General features: G+C 41.4%; 1 protein-coding gene across 5 annotated transcripts in view; it reads right to left on the bottom strand.

Annotated features, from left to right (window-relative positions):
- The window catches only part of pde4ca (phosphodiesterase 4C, cAMP-specific a), a 66663-nt gene that overhangs the window by 23279 nt on the left and 25653 nt on the right, over window positions 1–17731 (bottom strand). The window contains exon 1 of one of the 5 annotated variants that reach the window (XM_050032649.1): window positions 11383–12312. The exons of the other annotated variants lie outside the window; for them this stretch is intronic. Within the exon in view, the coding sequence (XP_049888606.1) occupies window positions 11383–11510 (128 nt within the window). The 5' untranslated portion in view covers window positions 11511–12312. Of the gene's footprint in view, window positions 1–11382; window positions 12313–17731 lie in introns of those variants that run through there. 5 annotated transcript variants of the gene reach the window in all.

Genomic DNA, 17731 nt, shown 5'->3' on the forward strand with positions numbered 1-17731 from the left:
TTGTAGCTTTCTTTTGAAAAGAGATTGTTTGCATTTAACAAGTGGAAACTATACATTTCCTGGCAAAACAAAAGTTTATTTTGAAAAGACGCAATGCATGTAATATGCATAAATTGGTACGCAGCCCCCAAGCGTCCAAAACTGATGCAGCGTCGTAGTTTAATGTGTCGGGCGACTGACCAAGTGTGGGGTATTTGACAATATGGGAGTGAGAATGTGTTGCTCCATTTCATGCATTTCTATGAGACCAGGCTGTTGGTGCAAACCACTTTGCTTTTTAAATGCTAAATAAATTAGGTAACTTTAAACATGATAATACTGAATAATCACCAAGCCCTACACTGTAAATGAGACACATTAAAAGATGTTCATGTGCAGAGAAGATAAAGAAGATATTTATAGTCCAAGACAACAAAGCAAGCTGAAACACATGCCACTTCTTTGGGACCACATATGGTTAAAAAGATCTGTCCTGATTTGGCATCTGCATTTGCACATAAGGCTTCATTCACATCTGCCTCAAAGGCGCCCGTACATACACACAGACACACAAACACACACACACTTGACTCTACTTTCTGTAGCCCAAACTGAAGCCAACATTCCTGTGCAACATAAAGCCCAAATAAAAAAAAAGTGTAAAGAGAGAGGTGTGTTACAGCGTTTGTTATTTAAGTGGCTGGCTGGTAAGAAGTGTGATTGATGGTAACCTGTCAGTGGCCCTGATACTCGACACCCCGCCTGCGTCACCGCCTGTCACGGCAACGTCAATCCCATCTGGGGAGCATTAAAATACAGGAGCTACGGGGCAGAGCAAGAGAGAGAGAGCGCGAGCGGAGATAGGCCTGTAAACCAGGGCAAGCTGTCATCTGAACCTTCATTCATCATTCCCAGGCCTGCGCCGTCACACAGCCAGAGGTAGAATTTGTTACACCAGCGCCGACTTGCAGGACCGGTTCAGCAATTTATTCAAGACATTTAAAAGAAGGCTTAGACTGCATGTAACACAGATCTCGTGTAGTGACGTTTGAGGGTATTGAATTTCCTTCGCTAATTTGGAATAATCTCTATTACGTGACAATGAGCATGCTGAAAGCTGTATGAGGCAAATGAAGACCTGCAGTGTATAAGTCTGACTCCTTTTCTTGCTGTGGCGTTTAAACATTAAGTCCAGGCTGTGCGTATATCTGCACATGACACATGAAAGATGTTCTGGAGCAAACAAGGATTAGGAAGATTTTAATGAGACCACAAAGTTCGCACCAGCAGCTGGGAGTCCACACCCTGAAGCTCAACACACAGAACAAAGTCAACCATGGAGGTGGTAAATCTGGCCACATTACAGAGGCAGACTTTAAAAGTGCTCTTGGAGCAATTTCAAATTCACAGTGACATTTTCTATGTTTAACACAAGAGTCACCAGTGTGTGTTGTGGGATAAAAGCTGTCTGGTTGTTTTCACTGTGGCCCCTCACACGCAGGGAGAACCACCCTGTTTGTTTGTCTTGCCCTTCCTCTCCTTTCCTGTGACATCATATTATTTGGCCAATGCGGACAACCTGGTGGCGGTGGTGTGTTTTTATGAATACAAAGTATACCTCCATTAAATTACAATAGTCTTATGTAAACTCTACGCCTCGCATATTCTGGCTACAATCCTTATTTCAGTTGTGGTTGAATCTCAAACAGCTGACAGTGTGTCTTCGTCTTAGCTAGTTGCTTTTTGGGAATAGTTTTACTATGAAATATGAACTCTGAGTACTTTGCAGCTGACATACATGTATTGAACTCTCTTTAAATAGGTATCGGCATTGAGAATATTAAGTAGATGTCAAGTTTAACATTTTGGGAACTACGCCTTTTCACTTTCTTGTTGAGAATTGCGCACACGTGTAAAAAACAAAATCAACATTGTCTGTACTCTCACAATATTCTACAGCTTTTGATCCCCACGGTTCAAACACAACTATGCAAATACGTTTTCAAATAAACTGCACCTTCTTCCTGGAATAATGTTACATACCTGAGATCGTCAGAGCTGAAAATAGCACAAAAACAGCACTCTTGGTCAGTGCGATTGTTGAACAAAAATTTAAATTCAACACTTTTGTTCTTACTTTTGCTGCCTTTATTCACAGGTCGTGAAATCTAATACATGTCTTTTGATAAAATGGCACATTTTAGAGTGGCCTTTTATGGTGACCATCCCAAAGCACACCTGTGTAGTAATCTTGCTGTTTAATCAGCATGTTGATACGCCACACCTGTCAGGTGGATGGATTAACTTGCACAGATTTTACATGGATTTTGCAATTGCCAGGAGACAGCGAGTTTGGCTTATCTTAAAATCTGGGGACAGACAAAAGTAAAAAGCTCAATTCTCCATTTAAGGGGGATTCATGCATGAATGTATTATTAGATCTGAATACATGACCCCAAGGTGGCGCCTATTTGGCCCAATGAGAATTGCTTTTGTTGCGTATGCCAAAAAAGTTTCTACTTTGGCGATGTGCAGGCCATTGAACATGCTTGGCAGTGTGTCACCCACTGGCTCTGCCTTTGCATTCCAGCTCAGTTCATAGACTTTACACTGTGATGATGTCACAGATTTTTTACTTACTACTAAAAAAAAAAAAAGTAATAAAAAGACTAATAATTGACCTTGTTTGCAGTTCAAGGTGTCCTGTCAATTGTTTAACAGACGCTTTTCTCATACACCTAATGGTGGAAAACGCTTTTAGAACACAGGGGATTTGTTCGCCTCAATATTGTAAGAGGCCACTGGGAAAAAAAGAAACAAGGGTGAGTGGCGCTGGGTTTTTGTGTGAGACAGACCCAATATTGCGTATTTGGTGTGAGACAATTTTTTGGCCGGGAGCAGTGACTTCCTAAAGTTTTCACTGTTTGCCTGGCAACTGCTGCTGGCCAAGGAATAATTTGGTACATAACCCCTGTAAAATGGTGAACTGCTGTTTTTACACTTCTGCTTTTGTAGTGATTAAACTAACAATATATAACGCATTATTCAGTGAGCTTTAGAGGTGAATTTTGCGACCGTTGGACATGAGAGTGGTGTCGATCTTCTCAGCTAACTTCCTGCAAAAAGCAAATAAAAGCATTTCCCCAAACTCTCCCTTTAACTGATTTCAGTGGTAGAACGTTAGTGTGGGCAGCAGCATGCATGAAAACATTAGATCTGGCTCCCAGCCCTCCCTGGTTGTACCCCTGTCTCTGTCACTGCCTAATCCCCCTTGTTAAAAAACATGAGGGAAACGGCTGCACACTGCATATATCCTGTAGCTCCCCCTGAAAGCAACAGAGCAACATTAAATTTAAGAGTACAGTTTACCTGCTATTATTTCGGAAAGCACGTATGAATAGCAACACAAAGAATAACCTTTCAGGCATTGTCATTTATCATTTCACACCCAACAAAAACACGGCCAATATGTCAACCTTTTTTATATATAGACGTTATGCAGCTGCGATATCCATGTATGTGCATTGTTCAGAATCAGGCAGTGAAAAATGGTTTTAAAAGAATGTGAGTCAATGTAGTGTTAGCTGACATAACAGAAAGGCAGGAACACAGAATCACTTCACTGACCTTTATATAAAAGAAGTCAGAGTTAAGAGACAGACGTACTGCATAATGGGACAAGTTTGTAAAGAGCCAGTGTGGTGTGTTTCTCTGGTGGACTACTGAAAGAGAATTTTATTGCTTAAGAAAATAAGATTAAACTCTCAACTTTATCAGATATAGTGGAAACAATTGGATCTATGTCAAAGACAACAAAGACTATTTTTTTTACTTTATATAAGGCTGTGTTTTTTTTCACTGCAATACACACACACACACACACACATTCGTAGCACCTGAATGAGTTGTTTCAAAACCAGCAGCTGGTTTATAAATTAAACAGGTGTGTCTGTGCATGTGTGTGTGTGTCTGCGTATGTGTGTGTGGTCTTACTGGAGGTCATTGTCTGTCCACTGTGTTTAAATCAGAACGGTTTATTTTGCTACGAACTCAGGACAACTAAAAGTAAGAGCCAGACAGAAAAATAAAGACAAAACTAGTGTGTGTCTACACATTATGTCTCCGTGTGTGTAATTATTATTACATGTGAACTGTACTCTCGGTGTTCCCTCTCTGATGGCTGTAATCGCCGTCCCAGAGCCCAGCCCTCTTCCTCAGATCTTTCCTTTGTAAAACAACACAATGCCGTCATGACGCGTGAACTGGTGGGGTGCACTTAAAAAAAATTTCACTGCTGGATTTTGAAGCTGAAAATGTGTCCCTTTAACAGTGTGAAGTGTCTGCTGAGGAAAGTCTCTCTGTTAATAATTAATCAATCAATGTGGTACAAGCTAGTTGGGTGCAGTGTCACGATCGAGTAGGTGAGCAGAAAGCTGACTGATTTGCCAATTTTAAATGATAAACTTTATGCAGTGTTTTTCTCTCTTTCCTAAAAATCTGCAGCTTGGTTTTAAGTTCAATACACTCTTATCAGCTGTAAAAAAAAATCCAGCAGTTTGAGTGCAGTCAAATAGTTGAGAAATACTTGCATTTTTTGTGCCTGTTCTGCGAAATGAGACTTGGATAGCCAGTCTTTCACTATAAAGGCATTCCTTAGGTTGAAGTACTGCTGTTTGTCTTTCCCTAAGTGAACTTATAAAAAACTTGCAGATAAGGACAACACTGTTGCATTGTGTAAAGGACGACGGAGTGAGGTTAGAAACACTGGCAGTGGTTAATAAAGCTGAGTGAGTCGGAGACCAGAAGAGATTTACAGTGAGCTTACAGTACCTACATATATGCACTATTATCCTACAGGATCGTATAGCGCAGCAAAGAAAACAGTGAAGTGAGAGGAGAAGAATTGGAGGGAAATGAACATAAGTGGTGGCTCTGAAGAGAGGAAGTGAGGAGCGAGGGAGAGAGAAAAGGTTCAGAAAAGTTCACAACATGGTCTATAAAAGTGTCGTAACATGAGCAGTGTGAGGTATTAATGGTAAAGGTTCCTGAGGTGAGATGAGACCGCAGAGAAACATCAGACATCATGTGGGAAAAGAGAGAGAAATAAATGTGTGATGATGATATGAGTTTAACATGCTGAACCCTTATGTGCACCCAGTACGTGGCTTTGTCCTGACAGCATAAATCTACTTTGAATTCAGACAATATTTAGAGCTTTTTTTGTTGGTTTTTTAGGATAAGCTTTGATACAATACCAACCTTAAAAGCTGAAGCAGAGTTTAAAAGCTAGCTATGCTGGTATTATTGACATTATTAATGGGGTTTCTTAGCATGATTTCAGAGCAGAAGTGCTTGCCATCCAACTGCTGAACAATGCAATTCATACAGAAATCTCCAAATGTCAAAGTTTATGATGCCAAATCACAGCACAGCTTTTTCTATGGCGCTCCTCAAGGGCTTGGTGCCTTAATGTGGTGTTTTGGAGTTTTTAAAAAAAATTTTTTTTACCATTTTTATTCATTCTTGAGTGGTAAAGGGAGCTTAGATTTAAGACCAAATCTGTTAAACAAATGACATCAACCCTGAAAAAAGAGACATAAATTTAGATTTAAATGTACACACATCACGATTTCTAGAACTGTGGGTCAAGTTTCAACTAATTAGTTCTTCTCACAAAGAGGTTATGCAACAAAAAGTTTAACAGCAATGTGAACATGTAGCAATACTGTCAAAATTCTAATTTATTGATATTATAATATTTAAAACGGTTTCAATACTAATTTTCCGTGGTATCAATACACCGGTAACAGCTGGACTTTCTTACTCTGTCTTATTAACTCTGTTAATATTTACTGCAGTCATTCTGTTGTCATGTTATGGCCTGGTTATGTTTATCTTTGAATAAAAATGTTACATTTCATGCTCTTAATGTCAAAAATCAAATCAAAAATGGTATTGAGAACTAATATTTTTTAAGGTTATGTATCAAAGTAATAAATTCTCGTATCATGAGAACACTGTGCACCGTGTAGAAGGAATTAAGGACGTTTTTAAACTGAACGTAAAATGCAGCCGTTGCTTAAAACCAGTCAGATCTTCATGCCTGTATTCAGGTACCACTTCTTTTACGAAAGGATGACGAGCAAACAATATAAGTAAAGCACGCATTCTGTCTAAATTTGAGATAAACAGTGCAGAATTTCAAAATGCGTCATCTTGCGTCATGCTTGAATACACAGTAGAAGTACCGGATGCCAAATACTCCTGGATATCACAGGAAAAAGTCTCAACTTGTCTTTAGACATGGTCATGGATGCACAAATACACACACACACACACACACACACACACACATCAGCACATAATTGTGCAATTATTCTGTCATGTTACAAAAAGTAATGCTTGTGCGCTTGTGTCTGGAAAGCTCGTTACTGGACAGTAGAATTGTGGGGTTTTAGCAGAGCACTCAGCCCATAATGCCTGTCACACTGCAAACACTCGTTACAAATGATCCAACAACCAAAAATTGTGTTCGAGGGGTTTGTTCCAAGCGTACAAACACACAGGTACGAGCCCGACTCCACATCCCACACAAGTACAGTGTGTGTGTCTGTGTGTGAGGCCTGCAACCCAACACCAGTGGACCTGTGCCTCCCGCTTGTGAGGGAGATAAATGAGGGGCTGTGACGCTCCCTGTGGGCCAGACCACCATTAGAAGCCACTGATGATTTAAGAAATGCTTTGGAAACACTTTCAGACACATTTATTACAATAAAATCCTCTCCTTCGCCAGAACCAGTGAGAGTTATGTTCTGTGGAGGGCACAAGATGACTTAATAATTTCTGCAAATGAGGCGATTCGTATAATGCGACTGAAAGCACAGATTCATTAATCACAGCCACATTGACCTGGCAAATTTAGATAATCACTGACCTCTGGCACACGCGGTGTGTATCCAGCTCAAAGACAAGAGTTTATGTCCACAAACTTATCTACAACAAGAAAAAAATGGAAAGCTGCTTGACAGGGTTTGGCGTCGGAAACATCAGAGTACGTCCAACATTCACACTTGAAGATTTTGATAAATCGAGCGGATGAAGATTTCTCTTTCCCCCTCCTTTCCTCCCAGGTTCAACTGACAAGACAGAGTATTAGGTTTCTAAGAAATGCACTTCTAAAGCTAAACCTCAGTTACCTCACTCACATGCAACCTGCCAAAGCTGTCGTCTTTGTAAGACTCTTAATTCGTATTAAATTACTCTGTGCATAAATCACACTCTCTCACTCCCAAACACCCAACAAAGCTCATACTTGTATTTGCTGTCAGTGGTTCATTTAGAAATAATCTTTAAGGATTTTTCCATCCATTCACTGGCTGTCATAGCTGCAAAATGCTCAGTGTCACTGCCACTTCATTTTCGACTTGGCCCTCTGCAGACAGCGTTGAAAGAAATTAGATCAATAGCCTGTGGACAGACGCACAGCAGGCTGTAAATGGTAGGAGAGCAGCATGGCTCAAACTAATGGAGCCATTAAATGCCATTTAATTTTCAATTTGACATCAGAGCACAGCTTCTGTGATCCGTCGTGAGGCAAGTAGCTGTACTTTTAATCAAGACTTGTTGACTTGACTCTTGGATGTTTTATTTAAACACACACACGCAAACATATATATATGGAGTCCTCTTCAAATGCGACAAAGAGTCATACATGTTCTGAGAACAAATCCTGAATTATTTCGGTTTGAAGCTTGGATAATTAGGCAAACTAGACATAGAGATAAGTTACATGTCAAGTACAAAGGCATACAGCTTATATCATTCATGTTTTCCATACCTACTCATACCTACATACATAAAAAAATATTTTGTTAGCCCTGGATGCCCAGCCGTTCCAGCGGAAACATCACAGGAAGCAAAAATCTAAGCGTAAAAAATGACCTCTGTTTGAAGTTACAGTTAGGCCTGAGGTCTAATTGTTTACTCTTGGGTTAAGGAAAAGATGACATTAAAAACAGCTTAAGTTTACCGTTTTGCTAGCTTATCCCAAAGTGCTGAGATGGCTCAAGGTGAGCTGACAAGAATGTGTATCAGGCCCTTGACACTCTTCGTTACACAGGGAATTGGACAAATACAATTTTTGATTGTGGCGTGACGAGAAAAATCAAAGAATCACCAAAGTTTATACAGGAGGGCATGAATATCAGGACCAACTGCAATGACACTCCATCCCATAGTTGCTAAGACATTTCTCTGAAGGCTCACCACAAATGTCAACCTCATGGTGGTGTCAAAGTGAAAATCAGAGGGTCACCACAGTCATTCAGATTCATCCTCTGAGGTCAATGCATGTCTGTACAAATCAGAAATTTCAGTCTGAACCGAGGTGTTGGACCTACAGACCAACATTGCCATCCCTGGTGCTGCGCTACTAGCATGACTTAAAACCCAGGTTCTATCATGTTCTGATCTGGCAAATACAGTCAAATTAAATGTGCCTTATGGACTGCTTTCACAGCCTAAATCAACTCCAAGTTCATAAAATTGAAATCAAAGGCTAAATGAAAGCAACGTTACACATCAAAGCCAATAAGCTGCTCCTGTCCCAGGAATTCAGAGGGAATCCTCTCATCTGTCATCTTTTAGGAAAAGCAGGTGTTACCTGTACAGCCCAAAGCTGAAAAGAGAAACCGATAACCGCCACTGGGCAAAGTAAACGGCTGCCACTCATGAAGTGGTGTGGTATGCACAATATCAAGAGCAAATGTATTCAACATTTCAGTTTGAATGGTACCTGTTGCACTCATGAACATGTTAAAACTTGCATACTCTCACCACCTATCCATCTAAGGAGAAAGGGCTACTGTTATCTGGATGTTTGTGGTTAGATAACTGAGTTTTAAATCACGCACTGAAGGCACGCGAGACCCTTCGGTGTCTGATGTCGAAAGCTGAAGATTTATATCCTTCCTCCACCTGAAGGATGATCTTGTCAGCTTTTCTCATGCCTGCTACATGAGGATGCACTCATGCATGAGTATATTTCACATGTATAGAAAAGGGCTCTGGCTGGCATGTGTGAGTGCCCACATCAGCTCTCTGGATGTCACTGTGCTCTACTTCATGTGGATAGGTAGGTAGATTGCTCAGACAAGGAGGATAAAGAAAAAGAAAGAAAGAAAGAAAACTGGAGAGGAAGTAGAGCAAGAGAGAGTGAGATACTAAAAAAAGATGCTTCAAAAGCCCCAAAATGTACAAATGAAAACCACCAATCATCGCTGTTAATCACTTTCAACTCAAAAATCTATGAAGTGTTGACTTCTTATGCCATATCAAATGCTTCCCAAAATGGGCACTGACAAAGCTCATAACTTATGTGTCTCTGCTGCGCTTCTTGCTTTTCCTCCAGAGAATAAACAGACTCTAACAAAGTCTGCTCCTCCATCACCAGTGTCCCCGCTACGATCGATGCCTCAACCCAAATAAAGCTCCACCGTCTCGGCCTCCCAGCGTGTGACTCACCTCCTTGGGCACATGAATTGATCTCACTGCTCTTAAAACTGCGATTAAGCGGGCAGAGAATTTCCTAGCTGCTCTTTATATCCACAGGTTGAAGTAATCTGAGCAGCAGTGTGACATTTCCATACTTTTGCATTACCCCTGAAATTTTGGCCGCAGAGGACATTTTTGTTCAAGAGCAGAGGTCAAATCTTGGCATGGGTCTGGAGGGGATTTAAATTAAAAGAACAGCAACCCTGTAAAAACCCCCACACTCACAACTGTTCTGCATTATATCTGATAAACAACAAGGCTCCTGCCTGAGAAAGAGGACAGAGGACTGTAATGTAAACACGTCTTTATCTCTAGGTCCTCCTTCACAGCCTCCCCGCTGGCACTGAGGATTATGTGCGAACTATCAAAACTTATGGTGGACTTTTTCTGTGAGAATATTTGTGTAAAAAGGACGGTGGCATTAAAGCTAAATGGGAAAGGGGCTGAATGTTACGCAGAGAACAAATAGGGTTTCTCATGGACGCCGTGACTGACTGCAGAGTGACAGAGCTGGGAAAAGGCTGCAAGTTTCTTTTTTTGGGACATAACAGGCCGAGTGGTGGTTACAGCTGCAGCAACAGTCAATTAGTTAATTTAACCACCATGTCAAATCTATGTCTCTGAATTCACTCGTAACTGTCAACACATCTAAATATCCAGTTATATACTGGAATATATTTTAAGTTAGTGATGTAAATCTGCTGGATGTTGGCTAAAATTCTTTAGAAATTTACAACCACCTGCATTTCTCTCTCTGTTTTTAGAGCTGCAATAATTACTTGATTAGTTGTAAACTATCAAATTAATCACCAACTAATTTAATAATTGGAATTTTTTAATCAAAGAATGGTCAAAATTCTCTGATTCCTGCTTCTTAAATGTGAGTATTTTCTGTTTTCTTTACTCCTTTAAGACAGTAAACTAAATCTCTTCGGCTTGTGGACAAAACAAGACATTTGAGGATGTCATCTTGGCCTCTGAGAAACACTCATCATCATTTTTCAACATTTTATACAGACGTAATTGATTAACTGAGGAAAAAAAATCAATCAGCAATAAAAATAATTGGTAATGGCAGCCCTATCCGTTACACATCTCAAATTACAGCTTGTGACATAATTTTCAAGTCATGGCTGAGCTACATAACAAACTAAGACCACAGTTACTCTGTCTGTAGCCACAACCGTGGCATAAGTGTTAAATGCAGAATAAACTGAATTTAAGTATTAATTCAAAGTTACATGCACTGTTCAAAAGCTATTATTTCCACACAATTCCCTCGTGCCTACACTTGTTAAGAGGTTTTCAAATTTAAGAAATATTTGGTGTCTTTTGCATGACGAGAAAACAAATCACTCCCTGGAGCGGTGCCTAGTCTAACAGAGAAGGGGTCAAGAGGAAATATGATAAAAAAATATTTTTGGAAATGCAGATATGAACTGAAAACAACTGATAAGAGCAAAAAAATGTTTTTGGTAAATACTGCAGCTGATAAAAGACTGTATGCAGGCTGCAGATTACAGATACAGCTATGAAAGATGTTGATATTCTCGAGTAAGTCTGGTGTACTTCAGCATCCTGGCTCCATTTTTCTGTTTCGATTAATACTGATATATGGAATTGTCAAATATTCCAGGTGCTAAAATGATTACAAAAAAAAGAAGGGAAAATTAACTTTGCCCTCAGTACCAGCCCCTTTTTGTCAACAGGATCATGCTCCATATACATGTATAAGATTTTACACATGCTGTATGTACGTGTGTGCATGTGTGTGTGAAATGAAAGCAGACACTGAGAAGGAGAGAAAGACAAAAGGACTAAGTGAGAGTAAATGAGATAGCTCTTAATTACCGCCTGCGTTTCTGTATGATGTCAATAGGCCTGTTGACAGCGCACGGCGATCCCCATATGTTCCCACTGCGCACAGTGATACTCCGCTCCACGGAGTAACAGAACCCACAGTTCGTCGGCACACTCATCTTTTCTTTTAGCCTATACTCTCTTTTAACTCGTCCTCACCCTCCTCTTCTCGGCCGCTCCGCTCCTCTCCCTCTCTTGGTTCTTCTCAGCTTGTGGCTGCTCTCATCCCTGTAAACCGCGGCCCTCCTCCTCGTCTGTCTCGCTCTGTCGGGCTGTCCGGCTCTCCACGGCTTCCCAGGAGTTCTCATTACCTCTGGCAGGAGTGGACACCAGCTTTAGGACCGGTGGCTCCCGCGCTGAGCCAGGATGACCGGGGTGATGCAATCCATGCTACTGGTGAAAATCTGCTCTTCTTGGGATGATCTGAATAAATGTGGAGTGTTCCTGAGCACCTGAATTCCTCATATGAGAACTGCACACTCCCTGCTGCCTGTCTGTCTGCCTCGCAGAAAGAAAGATTTTCATCACTCTCAGCAGAGCTCCATTAATCGGTCCCCCATGTACATCTTGTCTTTGCTCCGGGTCTAAATGTGGTGCAACACTGCTGCCCTCTTCCCCCTCTCCCTTCCTCTCTCTCTCTCTCTTGCTCTTCTTCTGTTTCTCTCTCTCTGCTTCCTCCTCTCCCCTCTGGCTGCTCCACCTTTAATCACAGAACAAACAGAGACCTTTCCTTTCCCTGGACAAACTTGCTCTCCTGCTCCAGTCTGTCACAGTAGCCCTGCACTCTATGTGTGTTATTTTTTTGTCCGAGCGCCCTGCAGAATGTGCACAGATCTGTATAAGGTGTGTGTGTGTGTGTGTGTGTGTGTGTGCGAGCGCCCGAGCGTGTGCGTCAGTGAGCAGTGTATAGGCATGTGACTGAGCAAGTGTCGGTGTGTGTTTGTGTGTGTGTGTGTGCATCACACACAAGGGGGAACAAGTTTCAGAGTGAGGTCAGAGCTGAGAAAGGGGGCGGGAACAGAGCCAGCATGGTTCCTGCCTTCCCCAAACGTTTTAGCCATTTTAACCCCTTCCTACTCTCACACACTCACACACACTGAATCCTAACACAATCACAGGACAGCGCTCTCTGTCTCTCTTTGAGTACAGTACTATTATCCTTTCCAGATGGAGTGTGTATTCATGTGTGTGTGTCATACGTATGTCTTGTCTGTGTTAGGTAAAGAGATTGATGACAGGATGAGTATGATAGGGTATTACAGTAAGTAGCTCTTGGGACACGGCTTGCTGAGAGAGAGAACATGTACAAACAAACACGCACTCATATACACACACACATACCCGTATACAGTATGTACTCACACTAAGGCTTAGGCACGAGCATGCAAGGTCACCCATGGCTGGGGGCAGTGTATTTTTGAAGACCAGAAATGTGAAAAGTAAATATGAAACCTTAGCTGCTCGACCTTCTGTACGCTTCATATGAAAACTTCAACAGGAAATATCTGACAAGAGATCAACAAAATGAGACAGGAGCCATCAATCTACAGCAGGCTGTGTTCCCGGAGACAGATTAGCTTTGGATTTTTAGACCAGAGAAGAGTTTGTAAAATTTCATCAGGACAAGCTGTGCGTGTCAGAGGATCGAGTTACTGGTGTGTGATCGGGAGCGGAGAAGGTTTTCTGACTGCAGCAGGTGCTTTGGTGGTGCCAAGTCTTTCTGGCAGACAGTTTATATCAGTGATGTTGCATTGAGTATTGAATACCAATTTTGACCTATTGACCCTTAGCTAAACCCCTCCCCTGAGCAGTGACTGTCCAATCATAGCAGGGCATCCATACCAAGGCAGACCTATTAAGCTTTGGATCTCTCCACACTCAGACCAGTCGCTAGAAGAAAATGTCATTGTACGTCTCTGCAAACCACAATCATGTTGTATTTGCATGTTTATACATATTATATCAATGTTTCTAAAGTGAGGTAATACATGAGCTGACTTTTTCATTGGGAGGTGGAGACGATGGTGGATGGCGTGACGCCTAGGCGAGACGCCTGCCAAGCTGCAGACCACTGCAGACTTCTGCTTGACACCAACAAACAACAAAACCAGTTGTTTTAGCAAGTCACTGCTGTTTAACAAGCAGCGTGTTCGACATGAAACATGGGTGTTTTTTAGCAACCTGTTGCTGTTTTTCCCCTGGGGACAGTGCCACAAATAGCAGTTGATTTCTTACAGAGACATTGCTGCATTTTCTGCTGGTATAGTACAACAAAAAGTGGTTGTTTTTTACCATGCTATGGCTGTGTATTCCGAGACACCACTGGGTTTTGTAGGTGGGATTGTGCTTCCTAAACAGGGTATTCTAAGCCAAAACAATCTAATCTCTACCTCAGGTTCAATGTTAATGTATTTTCCTACTTGCCTGCTTTGACAAATTAGAAATCTGCTTGCACAAAGTCAATTTTAACTTGCCCCTATACACATTTTTACAGTCATTAGTGGTTATTAAATAACAACAAGGACCAAAGACTGGCTCTTGTTATGACACTCCATTTATGGCGACGTTTTATGGGAAACTTCACGTCTTTGAAAAACTTGTGGCAAACTACCAACAGTGCCTGATCAGTACTGTGCATGTCCAGATCTCAGCAGAAATGAGAAGGAAACAGATGGCTCACTCCTACTTCCATCATCATCTCTAGGAGTGTAGAACGGGCTTTGATGTACGATTTCTGTCATTTGGTGGATGTGTCAGAGGTGTTAACCAATCAGCAGGGAAATTTAAATAAACACAGCTGTGTTGAAAAGCAGTACGCTTGCCTACACAATAGAGTGTTCAACGCATCCCCATTTCCTTTGAAATAAAAGTTTTGCAACATTTTGTTTGTGCGTATAGCCAGGCTGATCTCCACACTTTGTTGTAGCGCTGTGCGTGAAAAAGCACGACCTCTGAGATAGCAACCTACACGCTAAAACGTCTTTTAACAAGTTCCCTCCTGGCACTAACTTGCAAGGGCACCGTCGCTGCATCCCGGGCTTAGTGTCGCCTAAAACAATTGTTACTGGCTTAAAGAAAAACAAACAACCCAGAGTTATGATGGATGCAGCCAGACCTTTAACCAGTGCTGACACAGCAGCCGATAAGTTAAGACATCCTCTGACTGAAATGAAGAGCCCATATTTTAAAGCATAAAATTTGCCACCATTATAAACTGTTTTATGTGCCTTACGAGGACACAAGGCTTGGCAGGCGTGGCAGGGGCCTAACATATAGTTAAATGCTATCCAGCTAACTCCTACGCATGAAAAACTCCACACATGGACGTGCACCTCAAGCTACATTCTGCAGTGCGACATGGTTCAATTACACCGGTGAAATCGATCAATAGCATTACCTCATCACTATGGAATCCACAAATGTTAGATAACAGGTAAGAATGGGGAAGAAAAAGCAAGAAGATGTGAGTGGTAAGCAGAGGCTCAATAGGTATCTTTAACACGAACCAGGCTACATTGTAGAGGCCACAGGGTTTAAAATGCATCGCAGGATGACTGATACATTACATTCATTTGTGAAAAAAATTGGCTTGTATGTTTTTCATATGGTTTTATTTTCAACTTTATATTTACGTTGGTTGCGACATTCAGCACAGACAGCTTGTTACTGCTTTCTCTCTTAAAGTATTTAATATAATCCTCTAATATAATACAAAAGTACTGTGTGTGCTGAAGTCATGAAAAAAAAACTGCCATTTAAGGAAATCTAAGGAGGTGCACACACAACAAGGGCCAAACATAACCACAAACTGAACGGACCTACAATACTGCTGTATATTATTATATGGCTTTCTGGAGCCTGAATTCAGCAGCAACAGTTTATAAATCCATTCACACGGCTACGATGAATTAAATGGTGGATTTTTGGGTTAGTGGATTGACTGTGCAGGAACAGAATTAGGATCAGGCCCCTCAGGCTTTGACAAAAAAACTCTACAAGTAAAACCCTGATGTACTGAATACTTTTACTATGGAGTCTCTTATTTTGTTTAGTTTCACGGCCCTGTGTTCACACTTGGAACTTGGGAGTGAGAACGTTGGAGCTGTAAAACCCCAGTGACATGAACAATGTCAAACACTTTGAGAGGGGGGGAATATTCACAAAACATCGGGGAACATCTTCATCACCAACAGAGCCGGTTGGTGAATCAAGCTTTTGCCAAAGCCAGTTGGAAGAACGGCCAAAGAAACAGGTCTTTTCTCTGACAAACTCCGTATTCTTGTTCTTGTTTAATTGTTGTTATTGACTCTATTTCTGCTTCAACTTCACTTGCTGTGTTTGCTCTGCTCGGTAGCGGGAGCTGACATTACTTCTCTGCAAGCTGCGACCTGCATTTTGTGTCATCAACTACAACACAGTCCCTGACTGGCTCCTCAAGTTGTCAACTACGGATTGGATTTTAATCTCTGGAGAGGGTTTGGGGCGGCAGCAGGGCCAGACTGATACAGAGGACAAAACAGAATGTTGAGCTCACGTCATCAGGACATACCGAGTCTTACCGGGTCAGCCTATCAAATGTCCAAGTGCTCATGAATCCCAAACTTTTCCCACTTGCCCACTCACTGTTATTGCAGGGTACTGCTCACACTGCCCACAGTGAGATGAGATTGAATCTGATTCAAGTCCAGACAGCCTTGCAGCAACACTCACTGGCAACCTGGTCACTTTACAAGGTAGCACTGTCCTCTTACAAATCAAATAAACTAAACTAAACTAAACTGAACGAGACCAAATGAACCGTTCTTTCACAGTGGGACGCTTGACATCGTAGTGCAGCAACAGCACTGAGCACGAGTGAGGACCAATTCTCAACTCAAGCGGAGACCTCTGTAAGCTGAGGCCAATGGTGCATTCACATGCTCCACAGATAATCTTTTTTTTTTTTTTTTAACTGTGTGTTCATGAGCTTTAAGTTGAAATGTGGAAACAACATGGAAGCTACATGGAAAATGTGTTGTATCTTATTGCTCAGAGCGTTTAAACATGTTGATAATAACCAGCAGAATAAACGGATCAGGTGAGAAATATGATCGGGAACTCATTTTTCAGATTTCTCCAACACAACGTGAGACTGAGATGCCTGCTTCCTGACACTCCAAGAACGACAGGTTGTTGGTCAGTGACATTTCATCATATTAAGCTTACATAGCCTACCTATATACACGTATGATGCTGAATTGTTAAAATCAATATTTTATTTTTATCAATGTAACTTACACACGATGCATGATGCATTGAGGAGAGGTTTTGTGGGGCAGGCAGCTCGAGCTGTTGAATGTGCATCTACTATAACAGAGCGACAGGAGAAACTGACACCATATTTTGCAAAACCTCAAAAGGTTTGAAATGTCTGATACGTTTCCATGTATCAACTTGAAGGAACTGATACTGTGAACAGAATCAGTCCATCCATCACTAGTAAATAAAAAATATGCGGCACTTTAGACACGTTTTCATGACAGGAAAATTGTTTTCATGTGCAGTTAGACGAATAAAGTGCTTCAACAACACAAGTCTGATCCTTGTTATCTAAAGTAGATATGCACACACAGTTACTGACACACACACACACACACACACACACACATTATCTGGCAGTATACCAAAGGATTTCAGTGTGTTCCATGTATCTGCGTCACCGTGGTGGAAGAGAGTGGAAGTATGAAGAAAGACAGACATTAAATGTTTGGTTCTGCTCAGTATCCCCACATCTCGTCTTGAGCAAGTCATGCTCTGAAACGCCAAACGCTGAGGTGATGCGGCGAGGTAATCTCTAAGACTCATAAAACAGCGAGGCATCATAAATTCTGGCTGACCCCTCCGTTGTGGGTTTAATAGTCCATTATTTGCAAAGGGGCCTCATGACATCATGTGTTGGCTACATGGAGGCATGGTGAGCATTCCTGGATAACAAGCTGTTTTGAAGTCAGCGAGGAGCGCTGTGTGTCAGAGTTGTTCCCTTTCAATATTTACTCTGCTCATCAGGGTTAACGAACAGTGAATATTCACCAGAGCTGTCTGCCTTTGTAATCCATAGGGATGTCAAACACTTTGTGTTCCCTCTTAGTCTGACATTCATGTCAGTCAACAGTGTGACAATGACACAATGTTCTCTCTTTGTTTTCTGAGGCATAGTTTTGTTTGTTTAAAGCTACTGACAAATTAAAGTTACCGAGGATATTAAAGAAAAATAAACAATATTATTGAAATACTAGCAGGCACTGTTCAAGTAGGCCATGTGAAAAGAAACAGCTGTTAAAGCTGTAGTTGGTAACATTTA

Source organism: Epinephelus moara, chromosome 21 (assembly GCF_006386435.1).
Source record: "Epinephelus moara isolate mb chromosome 21, YSFRI_EMoa_1.0, whole genome shotgun sequence".
NCBI classification, from domain to species: domain Eukaryota; kingdom Metazoa; phylum Chordata; class Actinopteri; order Perciformes; family Serranidae; genus Epinephelus; species Epinephelus moara.